This window comes from Heteronotia binoei, chromosome 7 (assembly GCF_032191835.1).
Source record: "Heteronotia binoei isolate CCM8104 ecotype False Entrance Well chromosome 7, APGP_CSIRO_Hbin_v1, whole genome shotgun sequence".
NCBI lineage: Eukaryota > Metazoa > Chordata > Lepidosauria > Squamata > Gekkonidae > Heteronotia > Heteronotia binoei.
In genome coordinates, this window is record NC_083229.1 from 60,567,418 (window position 1) to 60,582,019 (window position 14,602).

The 14,602-nt window shown below is 42.0% G+C and overlaps 1 protein-coding gene across 4 annotated transcripts in view; it reads right to left on the bottom strand.

Annotated features, from left to right (window-relative positions):
* Nucleotides 1-13,688, bottom strand: part of NKAIN3 (sodium/potassium transporting ATPase interacting 3) — a 470,064-nt gene extending 456,376 nt beyond the window's left edge. For 3 of the 4 annotated variants that reach the window (XM_060243713.1, XM_060243714.1, XM_060243712.1), the window contains exon 1: nt 13,446-13,601. In XM_060243713.1, the coding sequence (XP_060099696.1) occupies nt 13,446-13,499 (54 nt within the window). In that variant the 5' untranslated portion in view covers nt 13,500-13,601. Of the gene's footprint in view, nt 1-13,445 lie in introns of all 4 variants that reach the window. The other variant, XM_060243711.1, reaches the window with a different exon arrangement.
* Nucleotides 13,689-14,602: the final 914 nt, after the last annotated feature.

Here is a 14,602-nt window from a genome sequence, read left to right on the forward strand (position 1 = left end):
GATATTTTATCACCTTTTCCTACTTCAAGTAAAGATCTGAACATGCGCCAGGAAGTATTCCGCTTTTCTGAACCAGTTTTGTGCTCTTTAAAAACATGAGTTCCCCTTGAACCAAGGGCAGGCAGAAGGTCACTTGGGAGTGATCAGTCATTCTCCAAGCAATTAAAATTAGCTCTCTGCCCCTCCTCTGGTTCTACAGTAACCACTTTCTTAACCTTCCTTTTAGAGTTCCACAGCAACTTCTCTCCTCTTTCCCTTTCATGCAGAGGAGAAAAAAGCACACACTTTGCCTTGGATAAGAAAATGACAGTGTGGGGAAAGGTCCTCTTGAGACCTCACCTCTGTCCAGTGGGAGTTCAAAAGCTCCATAGCTATCCTAAGTCACAGCCTGAGGACTTCCTTCACCTATTTACTCCCCTGTGTAAGGAAAGCCCCCTACTTTTCATACATATGGACATCGTGATCACCAGTATGGTTGCCAGGGTGCCTGGAGTTTTGACTCTCACACATCTGCTCTAAGAAGTGGACTTTGCTTACAGTTTCTAAGGCTTATGTGGATACTATAAGCTTCAGCTTTGCAGCAGCATTCTACATCTCTGAAGGGTGTTAGCCAGAACTACAGACGTGCTCCAGCTGCTCCTTGTGTGCCCAGTCTTGGCCACTGCAGTGGAGGAAGCCAGGCCACCATGTTTCCAGCCTGTTTCCATGAACCAAAGGCTAACACCACCAGAATCCATCTTGCTTTCCTGACTCCATATCCAACAGCTGCTTCAGCTTTTGCATAAGGCATTCAAGCTTATCCAGGCATGGATCCTGCCAGACCACTCAAGCCTTTTGTCTAATGAAACCCAGAACAAAGACTGGTGCCAGGAAGAAGACTAAGAAAGAGGAAGAACATCTCCTGTCTCAACCAAGTTTTTTGTCTAACCCGGGTGATACCTAGGCCAGTATTTGATTCCCTATTGTCACCTTCCCAGATAAGCCCATTTAATCTTAAGTATCCAGCCATTCCCATTCTTACCCCAGTCTAACACCTTGGAGCTGCCTCAGGCCATGTTGCAACCTGGAAATTTCCAGGTTGCCCAGGACTAAGGTGAAGTTCATTGGTCAAAGCAGACACCCAATTAGGTGTCACCAAGGGACTCGCCATTGGCTCTGCTAATGTCCAGCCTTCATGGTCATCACAGAGCCTCCCCTTTCTCCTCCCTGATACCTCCCATCCCCTGAGGGCTCAAGAGAGTCCTTATAACCTGTGGACTAGCTACCCACAGGTGTGCTTCTATCAGCAACCCACCTTCCGCTGCATAGATCCATCCCCGATTCCTGATCAGTTTCGGGTCCTTTCCCATTCCCTCAATTGTCGCCACCGGAGCCTTCATTGAAGACTACGAGAGGTAATATAACCCTGTGTGTCTACCCTTATATGTTCCCCTATCGATCTATCTGTATTTCTTAGGACTGTGTGAATGTGTGATTGTATTGCATTTTTATCTTGTATGAACGAACTATATTTTTCTCAATAAATTACAATTGGTTTTATTAAATTAGAATCCTTTTATTGAGCATCACTCTCTGGCTGGTTGAGCCTTGTATACATTTGGTAAAAAGATTCCTAGTGAACCAGGTGCCCACCTAACTAATTCCCCAACCTCGTTTTGAGGGCATTTCGGCTTACACCTGTAACAACTATTCACTCAGTATTTTCAAACACATACACTAATTATAAGTACATCTCTTGGGACTCCAGCACTCTTTTTATATTCCTAAATGTGACTCTTCAGCTGGGGTGTGAGCTGGTATTTCTTTGTCCTCTCCACCTTGTACTTGCACTTGTTAGCACCAAATTACTCAATGCTGGCAAAATGTGTCAAGCCCAAGCTGCTTTTCCCTGGTGCATCAACTGATCATGAGAGATGTCCATTGTTTCCTCACAACAGTCCTGTAGGGTAGGCCCAATTACAGTGAAACATTCTGGAACAAATGACACAATCACAAGCAGCACCAGCACCCTTTCCAATCCACCTCTCTTGCTTCATGCTTACATACTTGCACCCTTGCTCTAGCATAGAAATAAGCACACTATCAACTCTTTCTCCTATATGCCTCTCTCAATTAGTCTGTGGGGCAAGTTAAAATGGAGGGGATGCTTTCGGAAAGCAGCAGACGAAAGATTTCTCCATCTGAGCACTGGACACTGCTCTGAAACACTAATCTTGTTTAAGTCTATCAGTGGCTACTAGTCATGATGACTGAGGGGAACTTTCACATTCAGATAGGGTTGCCAAGTCCAATTCAAGAAATATCTGGGGACTTCGGGGATGGAGCCAGGAGCAAGGTTGTGACAAGCACAACTGAACTCTGAAGGGAGTTCTGGCCATCAAATTTAAATGGACTGCACATTTTTTCAATGCCTTCCCTCCATTGGAAATAATGCAGGATAGGGGCACCTTCTTTGGGGGTTCATAGAATTGGACCCCCTGGTCCAATCCTTTTGAAATTTGGAGGGTGTTTTGAGGAGAGGCATCGGATTCTGTGCTGCAAATCTGGGGCCTCTACCTCAAAAAAACAGCCCCCCTCTGAGCCCCGGATACCCACAGATCAATTTTCCATTATACCCTATGGGAATCAATCTCCATAGGGAGTAATGGAGTGCCCAGCAGACATTTCCCTCCCGCCCCTGCTTTATGATGATCCTGAATCAGGGGGAGGGCCTCCAAACCAGGAGATCCCCTGCCCCCACCTGGGGATTGGCAACCCTACATTCAGAGGCACTAAGCCTCTGAATTCTGGAGCCAGGAGGCAACATCAGAAGAAGGCTATTGTTGTTGGCTATGAAAGGAACCAGTTGGCCACTGTGTGAGACAGAATGCTGAACTAGATGGACCATAGGGCTCTTCTTATGTTCTTGATTTGTGATTGGCTTCACCTGCCAAACAGCTGATATGCTACTGGTTTCACCCACTGAGACAGCCTTCTTTGACTGGGAATTCCCATGGTTCTTGAAAAAAATTAAGCAGTTCCCATTAGGAACCATTAGGTCTGCCCTCCCCTGCCTTAGACATAGAAATAATCTACTACTGCAAACACAACTGCTTATGAACAGGCTTTTGCTAAAGAGTGTGGCACAGCTGGATTTCTAGGAGTTCAATGCATTTTTTGGAAAACCACTTCCTGCTCAAATCACTCACTGAATCTTTAGTCTAGGTTCTCCAAAAGAGATGGAAGACAAGAAATGACACCATGGCAATGAACAAATTTTAAAAGAAACAGTGCTTTTATTTGGGCTTAAAGAACTATATTTTTCTTTATCATCATCCCGAAGAGAACTGCTTTCTTAGATACAAATACCATTATACTGTGCATTGTTGAAATGAAATCATTTTTCATGCTATACTCTCAGATTCCTAAAAGAGAGCCATTTCCAATCTTTCTGAGTTCTTCTATAAAGCATGGCAGCTACGTAAAGAATTTATACAAAACTGGTAAATTTATATAGAACTTTGAAGGTCATGCTCAGGGGAAATGTATAAAAATGAATGTAAAGAGGCAGTCTAAAGTCACCACCAAACTTATTCTGTAAAAAAAAACCACATATAACTTCATTTGAACATTTAATGCACTTAAGTCATAAACTGAACCCTACAACCACATACTGTAGCATTAAGAAGTATCTGAATCTGCCTAAATCTTAAACTAAATTAATCCTGGATTTAAGATAAAATGACTGGAGGCAAGAATCTACAGGCTGGACAATATGCCATGGAGAAAGATAGGAGAAAAATGGTTACTGATACCAATGAGAAACATTGGCCAACAGGTTCAAAAGTAGATGATTGGGTGGCATTTGAGCAGAGGTATATGCTAACAGTGTATAGAATAAAGATGATGAGAATAAATAGTGATTAGAGTTTTAGATTAATACTAAAGAAAACTGGGTTCAAAACTCCCCTCAGCCATGATGCTCTCTGGGCAATCTTGGGCCAAGTGTTCTTCTTAGCCTGATTGACCTGACAGGAGTATTGTAAAGATAAAATTAAGAAGGGGGGAAACACAGGCTTCCCGAAGTTCCTTGGTACAAGAGCTAGTTAAAATGTGAAAGATAGGGATGAATGGATCATTGTGCAAATGAAACTATCCTATTATAGCCTGTAGATTTTTTAAGGTATGAACATATGAACATATGAAGCTGCCTTATACTGAATCAGACACTTGGTCCATCAAAGTCAGTATTGTCTTCTCAGACTGGCAGCGGCTCTCCAGGGTCTCAAGCTGAGGTTTTTCACACCTATTTGCCTGGACCCTTTTTTGGAGATGCCGGGGATTGAAATTTCTTGTATTAATAATACATTAAAGTATTATTAATAAATCAGCTAGTTTGTGCAAGTAACAAAGTTTGTCAGAGTTAACATTCTCCATACATTTTTATTGTCAGGCTCAGATTCCCAAGGGACAAAATCCAGGACTGCCATGCCCCCCACAAACATCCTTTAGTGGTGGGTCCCAGACAAAGCATCAGTTGTTGGGCAGGAGATGGATTTTGTCCCTCCCCTGCACCTCAACCTCCCCTGATTCCATAGTGGGCCTCTACTCTGGCCCATGATGGCCTGAGAAGGATGGGGATGCTGCTGTCCTCATCTGTGGGATTCCCTGCATGTATGGCTTGGTGGCAGAGCCCCTCTTCCTCTCTGTGCTGCATGGTAGGTGCAGCCATCCTGGAGAACATCCCATCTAAGCCTCCCTGTGCTGCGGCCCACCAGCCATTCCTCACCTGCAGAGGTGGCATTTGGTGTAGTTGCTCCAGTCATCTTCAGGACCTGCAGCACTCACTTGGGAGCTACTGGCCTGCGTAAATTCAGGGGCAGAGCTCTTGACCGCAGACACTTTCATTAGGCAAATGCCAGAATTAAGGTAAGACAAAATGTTTTAAAAGTATGCTTTCCCAAGTCTTTGTACAATAACAAGATGTGCTGCTCTTTTTGCAATAAAAATAAATAGTCCCCTCAGCAAACTTTATTTAGAACATGTTGAACTTCTGAGATGGACAATGCTAGCAGTGATGAGTAATGTTTCAGGGACATTATTTTGGGGTATTTTGCCCCCTTTCCAAATTTCCCTTAGCAGTAGAACTTTTATGAAGTAAATACCACTTTCAGTGTGAATAAACCAGAACTGTGATATGCAGGCCTTGGATTTAGCAGGAGCTCAAAGGAGCACAGCTCCTGAACCTTTCTGAGGGTTTCCTCCTCCTCCCCACCTTGTCCATTGAATAGTAGGTGCAGCTGCATAACAATTCCTGGATGAGCTCCACCACCTATTTTTCTACAAAGTGACCCCTGGTGATATGTATACTTAGTCATTAATAAATTTATATTTGCAGAAATGGCTTAATACAAGCTAACAAAGTAAGCAAATCTTTGTTAAATAAAAAACAGAATGAGAAAAATCAGAATGAGAATGAGCAACACAGTTGTGGAATGAAAGGTTCTCAGAGGTGTGTTTCAACTCTACCATCAGCAGGATAGTGAACATTCAGAATATTTGAATCTGATTATAAACAACATTTCCAGGTGATTACTTGACACAGCAAAATTCCATATGATTAACAGCATGAATAAGTGCTTTTAAGGCCAACAGTGAAATTCAATTAAATTTCTTGAATAATTTTAAAATATGTGCCTAATGCCAGAAGGTGCTTAATTATATGTATATCACACCCATTCAGGTGCAGCAATCCTCCAGATCCCTTTTATGTAGATTTGGTGACCTTGGACTTTTCAGGTAGCATTCTTTGGAGCAATTTTGTTCCTATACTATTACTTCAAGTATGCAATATTAAAGCTACCTTTAAAAATTGCCTTCACCGTTGGTGCTTTCTCAGTTTGATCCTCTCATTGCATTACAATGTCTATGGTACTGAGTCACATGAATGTGATGCCATCATGTGGGGGATGTTGCATGGTGATTGTCTGGTATTTTGGGAAAAACTTTAGAGCATTGTCGCATGACATCTTCTGCATGGCACTTCTGCATGATGTCATTATATCAGGGACATTCTGCAGGGTTGTGGTTGTTGGGGATGGGGCTTCCCCCTGCTGGCCAGCTGGCTGGCGGTGGACTGGAGCCTGCAAAATTGGGGCTGGCATGGCAACCCTATTAGGAGAACACAGAATATCTTCATGTTACAGTTCTATTCTACTTGAAATCAAATCTGGTGTATGTTGTAGTAATTAGATTAGGATCTGGGAGACTCAGTTTTGAACACTCACTCTGCTAGAGAAGCTTGTTGGGTAATCTTGAGCAAGTCACACAGTCTCTGCCTAACCTACCTCAGAGTGTTCTTGTGAGAAAACAATGTAAGAATGGAAATTGGAGGCACATTGGGGATCCTTCCACGCAGTGATGTCACCCTGTCCTCCACTCCCGGAGAGCTCCCTCCCACCCCTACTGGAGCCAGGTAAGGCCCTGGCAACCCTGTTTCCTAATCATCATCTGAGTATTATTGGGAAGAATGACAGTCACAGATTTCAGACTCCGTCAAAATGAAAACCACAAACAACCTAACCACACCACCAAGAATTATGCTACCAACAATATATGTGTCAGTGATTAATCTGATAGCTCTGGTTCTGATATCTGTGATCTCGCATAAGAATCTATCATTAAAATTATTAAATTATTCATATTTACACAAACTCTGAACTTTTTGGTTATGTACTAATGTGTTTGAACTGGCATTCATATTTGAATGATCCTACTAGTTTGTGCCTGTGCCAGCCTTTAAGTAAACCAATTACAATGCCACACACACCTATAATTGATCAAGTTGCAATGAAGAGAAAAACCTATCCTGAAAAAAATGTGTGTGGAAGAGTCACTTCACTAAGAAGTGCTTCCATGAAAATACATCTACTTCAGTGAAATTGAGCTCATAATGAACCAGAACACCTGCTTCCCTTAATTAAAACAGACTAATTCTTGTAATCATTACATTTGTCAGTACTATTAATCAATTCACCCCTTAAACCAATGTTTATATTTCTTTTTTCCATCCAGAGGGAAGTTCTTCCTATGTAGTACAATGGTCTTATGATTCATTGGCCCACAGCAAATATCTGCTCTATTTATCAGGTTTTCACGTAACTGGATTCATGAAGTCTCCGCTATCAGTACATTTGTCCAGTGCAACAAGTAGAACCAAAACACAAACATTTTGTAAAATACACTGTAGCCTTAAAGCTAGTTTTCTACCGTGTAATGTATGCTATATCCTACCGTGTAAGGTATGCTGAGATACGATTTGGTGCACCATAAAAATTCTGGATATGTTGAAACAACAGGAAAGATTTTTGTGGGGAAATGCTAAAATTCTAGGCGAAACTGAAATAAATGCTATACTTATTTACCTACAAAGCCTATTTTTTTCTTACTCAACAACCAAAAATTCATTATTTACAATTTAGATGAAGCACAAACCGAAATTAAGATTACCAGAAAAAAACATCAACAACCTCAGATATGCAGACGATACCACTATAATGGCAGAAAGTGAAGAGGACCAAAAAAGCCTCTTGCTGAGGGTGAAAGAGGAGAACAAAAAGCTGGTTTGAAACTCAACATCAAAAAAACTAAGATCATGGCATCCAGCCCCATCACTCCTTGGCAAATAGAGGGGGGAAACATGGAAGTAGTGACAGACTTCACATTCTTGGGATCCAAGATCACTGTAGATGGTGACTGCAACTAAAAAGACATGGTTCAAGGTTGTTTTCAAATCCCAATACCACCTCCTAACATTGCTGGATTTTTTCCCACATGCATCTATAAATCATCACAATAGGAAAACAGAACCAGAATAAAAGATATGAAAGTGGCAAGGAAATTAGTAGACCATTATATTAACATAATGATTCTTTTCCATTTTAGAGTAGCACTTCAAACACAGAACCTATAAACAACATGTTCCAAGAGGGAATTGAAACTTCTTAAACTTGGTGTGAGAGATGTTCAGCTCCAGACAACAGACAAACCTATACAGTACTCACTTCCATACTCAGACTATTTCTAAAACAAACATTTATCCAGGGAGCTGTGATTGGCACAAAACCATATGGCACTGCTACAACTGGGAATTCTGACTTTAAAAAGAATGGTCTACCACCTATATAATTTACTTCATTTATATCCCATCTTTCTCCCTAATGAGGATCTAAGTGACTTAATTTTATTCTCACACTCAGATAGATTAGGCTGAGAGCCAAAGATCACCCAGCAAGCTTATACAACAGAGAGGGAATTCAAAATTGGGTCTCCCAGATCACTGTCCAACACTCTAACCACTACACCACACCGGCTCCTAAACATTATGCTGGTGACTACACTTTTCACAATCATAGAAAAGTAGTGTTTTCAGAAAGCTCTCCTATCATCACCCATGTATTTTGTTTCATTTATAGTAGGGTAGCATACTGTTTAACATTAGAAGATTAAACTTGTAAATATTACACTAAATACAATGCTGACACAGAAAAGAGCAACTGTGCACAATCCCTGAATACATGAAGCTGCCTTAATACCAAGTCAATATGAAGAAAAAATTCTGTTGTAGCACAAAAAGTGCATCACACCATATACTTCATCAGTGGAAAACATTCTTGTACGCATAAAGTACATACTTCCAAACTTACGCTAGACTGCATTTACAAATTGGACAGTCAAAGCCAGAACCAGCAAAGCCAGAACTGGACTAAACTTTGTGTGGAGGACAGATATCTTTCCCACTTTTTGACTGGCAACCAAGCCTACTGTTATGGAGTGAAAGTCCTTTTTATAGACTTTTGTTTTATTGCCAATTGGAATCAATATGACATAGTGTTCCTGATGTTTTGTATATATTATAGGGATGTGTATGTGAGAGTTTGTAAAATTATAATAAGCATTGATTATATAGTGTGATGCACTATTTTTGAGCTAGCACTGCATTTTTCTTCATATTGTAATTCTAGGTACTGTAAGTCTTTGTGGCTGTTGTTTCAGACAAGTCAGACCACTAGTCTATCAAGGTCAGTACTGTTTGCTCTATCAGCAACTCCCCAGCCTCTCAGGCAGAGGGCTTTCACATCACCTGTTACCTAAATCCTTTTAACTGGAGAAGCCACTGCTTGAACCTGGGACTTTCTTCATACAATGCAAATGCTCAGCGATAAACCACAACCATGTGCCTCATTAAGCCCCTCCCCCCTCACAGCCAGCAATGTGGTATAAGGGTGGGAAATCACAGCTATGTTGTAATGTCATGACACATTATAGAGGGAGAGAGCTAAGCAATTACATGGTTGCTGTTTTTGGCAGCAGTCACACTTTCAGCTAATACCCAACTTTGTCCTAAGATGACAACATTAAGCATACTTACTAGAACTAAGAGCCACTCAATTCAACTTTTAAAGCAAACTTGCACAAGATTAGGCTGCAACTGTTTTTCAAAGTTCTGATGATTTCCTGGTAGACAAGGGCTTTCTTTTCTCAAGCACAAATAAATCATTGGCTCACAAATATCATTTGATTCTGGCATCAAAGTAGGATACCAAAGAAAGTGATTTGGGGTTTGTTTCCAAAGTCAGTGATGGGACACTGTGTATGTATGCCACTGGGTAAGAAGTGTTTTATGCTCATGAACTCTGAGCTGCACAGATCCCCCCCAAAACACACCCAGCAGTGACAATTTCAGCAAACATCAATTCAATACCACAAGTACTTTCTTCTCTGGAAATACCTTGGGCTTTTTCACAGTTGGTGATTACTAGGTTAGAATTTAGTTCCAGAACATATGGGTACTACAGTTTTTTGTTTTTAAAGGAAAGCACATCCCTCTAAAAGCATTTGTCTTGATTGGTATTTATCAGTCACTAAAGTGATGTGGAATTCAACAGTGGGCTATAAATAATGTAAGTATTATTATAATAAAGGGAAGTTGTTATGTTGGCACCAGTTTTGAAAGCTGTTTGATCATTTGATGGAACTGTTATAAAAATGCAGTATGTTTCTGAAGCATTTTATATGCAGCCTTCTACACATTATGGGGGCTATTCACAATACTACCTACAGTCTTTACAAGCTACCAAGAAATCCAACAGAATAGTAAATACTTCCACTGTAACCTTCAGAGCTGAGGGGTTTTTTTAATAGTCCGTTTCACTCTTTGTTCTTGCTGCTATACCCATGAGATGAATAAAACTGGAACTGAACATTGTAATTAGTAAAGAGATCTTCGGCCAGGTAAAAAGCAGTGGGCAAGGAAGTTTTTATTCAATGGAGAGCACACACTACTTACATGTTCCTCATTAGACTATCTTATCACCTTTTTATGCTCAGTTTATTACTCTGCTAACCGAGCTTTGATGTAACCAAACGCAGTGCAACTAAGAAAATCTTAAGAGACAATTAACCACGACTTACTAGTTCAAGCTAACAGATGGTAGCTTCTAACATACTTGGGTATCTATCTGAAGGTTTTCCAGTCTTCCTGATGGGCACTGTAGTGACAAACTACATTTATGAAGTATCACTTTTGGAGAAGGTACAACTGTCCTACAAGAAAAGTGGGTTAAAATCAAATTAAATAAATAAACTGTGCATGTTTTGTTCGCTTACAGTGTAGTGTGACTTCTACCCTGCAGACTGCACCATCTTCTATTGGATCTACAAGGCTCTCATTTGGTTTGTGAATCCCAAGCATGATCTGCTGGGGTGCAAACTTACCTGTGCATAAGCGTTTGAGTAATGTTTTGAAAATTATATAACTGGCTATGTATTATTTTCAGTCTCCAAAAAGACAAAAAGATTAAACTAGCTTTACAAGAACTAGAGGAAGAAGATGACAGGCATGACAAATACAGACCACTTTATAATAAAGAAAGGTAGGGATGCCAATCTCCAGGTGGGGCCTGGCGATCTCCCAGCATTACAGCTAATTTCTAGACTATCAAGATCAATTTCCCTGGTGACAATAAATGTTCTGGAGGGTGGATTCAGTGGCACTGTCTTTTCCATGAATTTCCTATCCTAAAGCTGGCAACACTGCTGCCCACCAGTGGCCAGAAAGGACCTGGCAAAACAACTTGTAGGCCAAGCTGAGGCTAGGGCTTCATCACCAGTTTTTTAGGTTTAGCTCTGGCAACATCTTACTAATTTTAAGAAGAGTTGCAATAGGCAGGGAGCAGGACCTCAAAAACTACAAGCTCACATCAGCACTGACATACTATTATAATCCATGATATATTATCCCTGAGCCAGACTCCAAAATGGTGAATGGAATTGTAAAAATAAACCTAAATAATAAGAATCAGAAAAGGCATAGTATTGGAACCAGAGTCTCTCTTCCCTTTGACAGAAGGAATGCTTGGATTCAACTCATAATACTTTATAAGAGGTCATGCTGGAAAAGTTTCTAAGAGCTAATGAACTCATCACACTTTTATTGCATGCCCTTGGGTGATGTCACCTGTTCCTATGTTACATTATTTGATAAACCTGCTCTAAACAGCTCTAGTCACTGCTTTTTGGCAATTTAATCCCAAATATCTCCAACACTTTTGAACCTTGTTTCCCCCTTCCTGTCCCTGCAACCAACAGATAAACCAGATCATGAATCAACAGAAATAACAATAATGGTCTGACATCTGTTTGATACTATTTTGCACTGCCTCTATTTTTTTGTAATCCTAGTCCTATTGCATTGTTTATTAGATATCTTGCACTGTTTGACAGTATTATTTTATACTGTGTCATCTCCCTTCAGCCTCAATGAGAAAAGCTGGTTGGGAGAAAGCAGGCTAAATGAACTAAATAAATAAAGACATACCCCTGAAAGAACAATGCTCTTTTAAGTATTCTGTCAAGAATCAAATTCTAAAACATTTATTCTCATGGAAGCAATTCTAACTTCAGAAAACAATGAAAACTCAATAAGTAGAAATGAAATAAGGCATATGCATATTTATTCAGAGAAGGAGTTGATCTGGCAACCCACAACCGTTTAGCCATGCTGACACAATGAAGATTTACTTAGAACAAAAAAGTGCCCCCCCAAGAGAGTACCTAGAAAGATGGCTTGATTTTGCTTTTTTCCCAATTGAACCAACCCACCCACCCCTCCCATCCCTCACATTTGATGGAAACAAGTCAGTGACTCCTAATGACAAGAAAATGACTGGAAAATAAAAGGCAGAGTTCCAACTAATATGCCATTTTTAAAATCTCTGCCATTTTTAAATCTATGCTATAAAATTCAACTCTGCCAAGAAAAGAAATTGTCTGAGTTAAGATTTCACCTTGTAATCCTGAACTCATTTTTAAAAGACATGCATTACCCTTATTATCAGACCCTCAATGCTGTTTGCGCACTTTGACCTCATATTGATCACAAAACAGTTATAACACCCAGCTGTCAAGCAGAAACAATGTAAATAAGAGAGGTTTTCATAGAACTGTGTAAAGTTTAAATATCTGATTTAAACACACTGACCCCAAAAACATTTTGCTCACACCACAAGATCCTTTAAGCTGCCTTAAACTAAAACCTGGAACAGAAGTCTACCTGCAAAGTCAAGAAAACTGTCAGGCATAGAGAACCATCCTCCACAAACAAGAGACCAAAAAGAAAAACAAAGAGCACCTCAGAGCCTTTTTATTCCCATAATTATCCAGGAAAGCAGCACACTTTGTATCAGATGCAATGAGTAATGCACACACATTCACAAACTTAATCAGAATAAGAACCTAACTTGCCATTGCCCTAAGCAAAAAAGAACACGTTGATTTCATGGGAGGCATGCAGTGACATTTCTTGTGCTTTTATTTTCTACAGCTAAGCTTGTGCCACACTGGGTAGACAAAAAAAAAGGCAGCTGCTAAACAGGCTCCCTACTGGGGCATTAATTCTTAGAGAGCTGTGATAAAATCAAGCATCAATCCACTTGAGAATCCACTAGTCCCTCTTGCATGGGAGTGTCTCTGTCCCCCATCCTCTGCAGCTGCTCTCCTGGAGATGGGAGCTTTCACACAGCAGAAAGACTGTACAGGACCTAAGTAAAGGTGACAAGTTGCCAGCGGCTTCACTCCTTCCTGGGATAACTTGCGCCCAGGGCCAGTTGTCCCTGCGTAACGGCAAGAGAGACCCTCTGTTCTTAGAGAGCACTGTAACCATTACTGGGAGGTTGTTAGGTAGCGAAAAAAGGAACAACTGCAGGAGAGTTGACAATGCCTAAGGGGCGCCAGGTGGTGAAGAAAAGGAGCAGGTCTACGGCATGTTTCGATCCGTCACCCAAACAGAAGGTGCAGATCAACGGGGGTGGGGGGCAGTAGGCACAGGACAATTATGATGGGGGCTGGAAGGGGGACTCCTTTCTTTTCAGTGGCAACGGAGCACTTTGCAAAGGGTAACAACTCACCAACTGCAGCGTGCAGAGAAAGATCAGAGTACAGCGCCCGGTGCAGCAGCCCATGGTGAAAGCGCCGCGTTCCCTTCCGCCTTACCCTCCTTGCTCAAGCAGCCACTCGCCGCATCCGGACAGACCCCACTGGCGGCCGCCTCCTCGCCTCGTGCACTCGCCACCCAACCCTTCCCTTTGTTAAGAGTGTCCCCCGGCCCCGGGGAAGGAAGGCGATGAGGCGGGACGCCGAGCGAAGCCTTCGCCGCCCACCCGCCTGCGCCCCTGTGCTTGGGGAGGGCTCGGGCGGAGGGTGGGCGTGTGGCTGGGGGGAGGGCGGCGCGCGTGTCTCGCTGAGGAGAGCCTATGAATGGGACTTATGAATGGTTAAGACTGGGCTGGGGGGAGTCGGCATTGTCGGCGGGGAAGACGAGAGAGGGGAGATGTGAGTGGCTGCGCGGGGACAGCAGAGGGGGAAATGGCAGGCAGTGCCCAGAAGCGGAGGCAACCGGGAGGCGCTGAGGCAGCACGCCGGCTGTCCTCAGAGACAGCTGCCAAACGCTGGGACCTCTGCTCCAGGGTGGAGACAAGGGTTATTGTTGGAGGCTGAGAGGGCGGGAAGGAGGAGCTTCTTTAGGCGAGGGGGCCGATTTGGCTGAACTCCGAGACGGCGCGTGGCTGCTTGTTCAGGGGCGCGAGAACGAAGCTGGCGGAGAGCGGTGGCTTGATTGGGCACCTGTGGTGGTCAAGGCAGACCCTCGTGCTTTTCGCGAGTCTCCCCGGGAAACTTGCACGGTCTGGGGAAGAGAGAAACAACGACATTAATTGGCGGAGGGAGTGGGAGCATGCTGCTAAAGAACGCCTTTTGCAACACTGTCCCATACAGTAAGGCCAACTTGATTTAATGGGATTTATCCTGGAATATTACCGCGTTTCAGCAGTATGTATTTAAGTATATATATGCCTACTCTTAGGAGACCTATTGGAGATTTTTATGTATTATTAAATATAATAAAATTGTAACATAACTTACAGTGTACAATACAATACAATCATAAAAGCAGCATAAAATCATTAAAATATACAAACCATGAAAACCCAGCCAGAACATTAAAACAGCATCTACATTAGGAGCCTTAAAGAGTCATCAGGTTAAGAGCTGACTACAAATTAAAGCC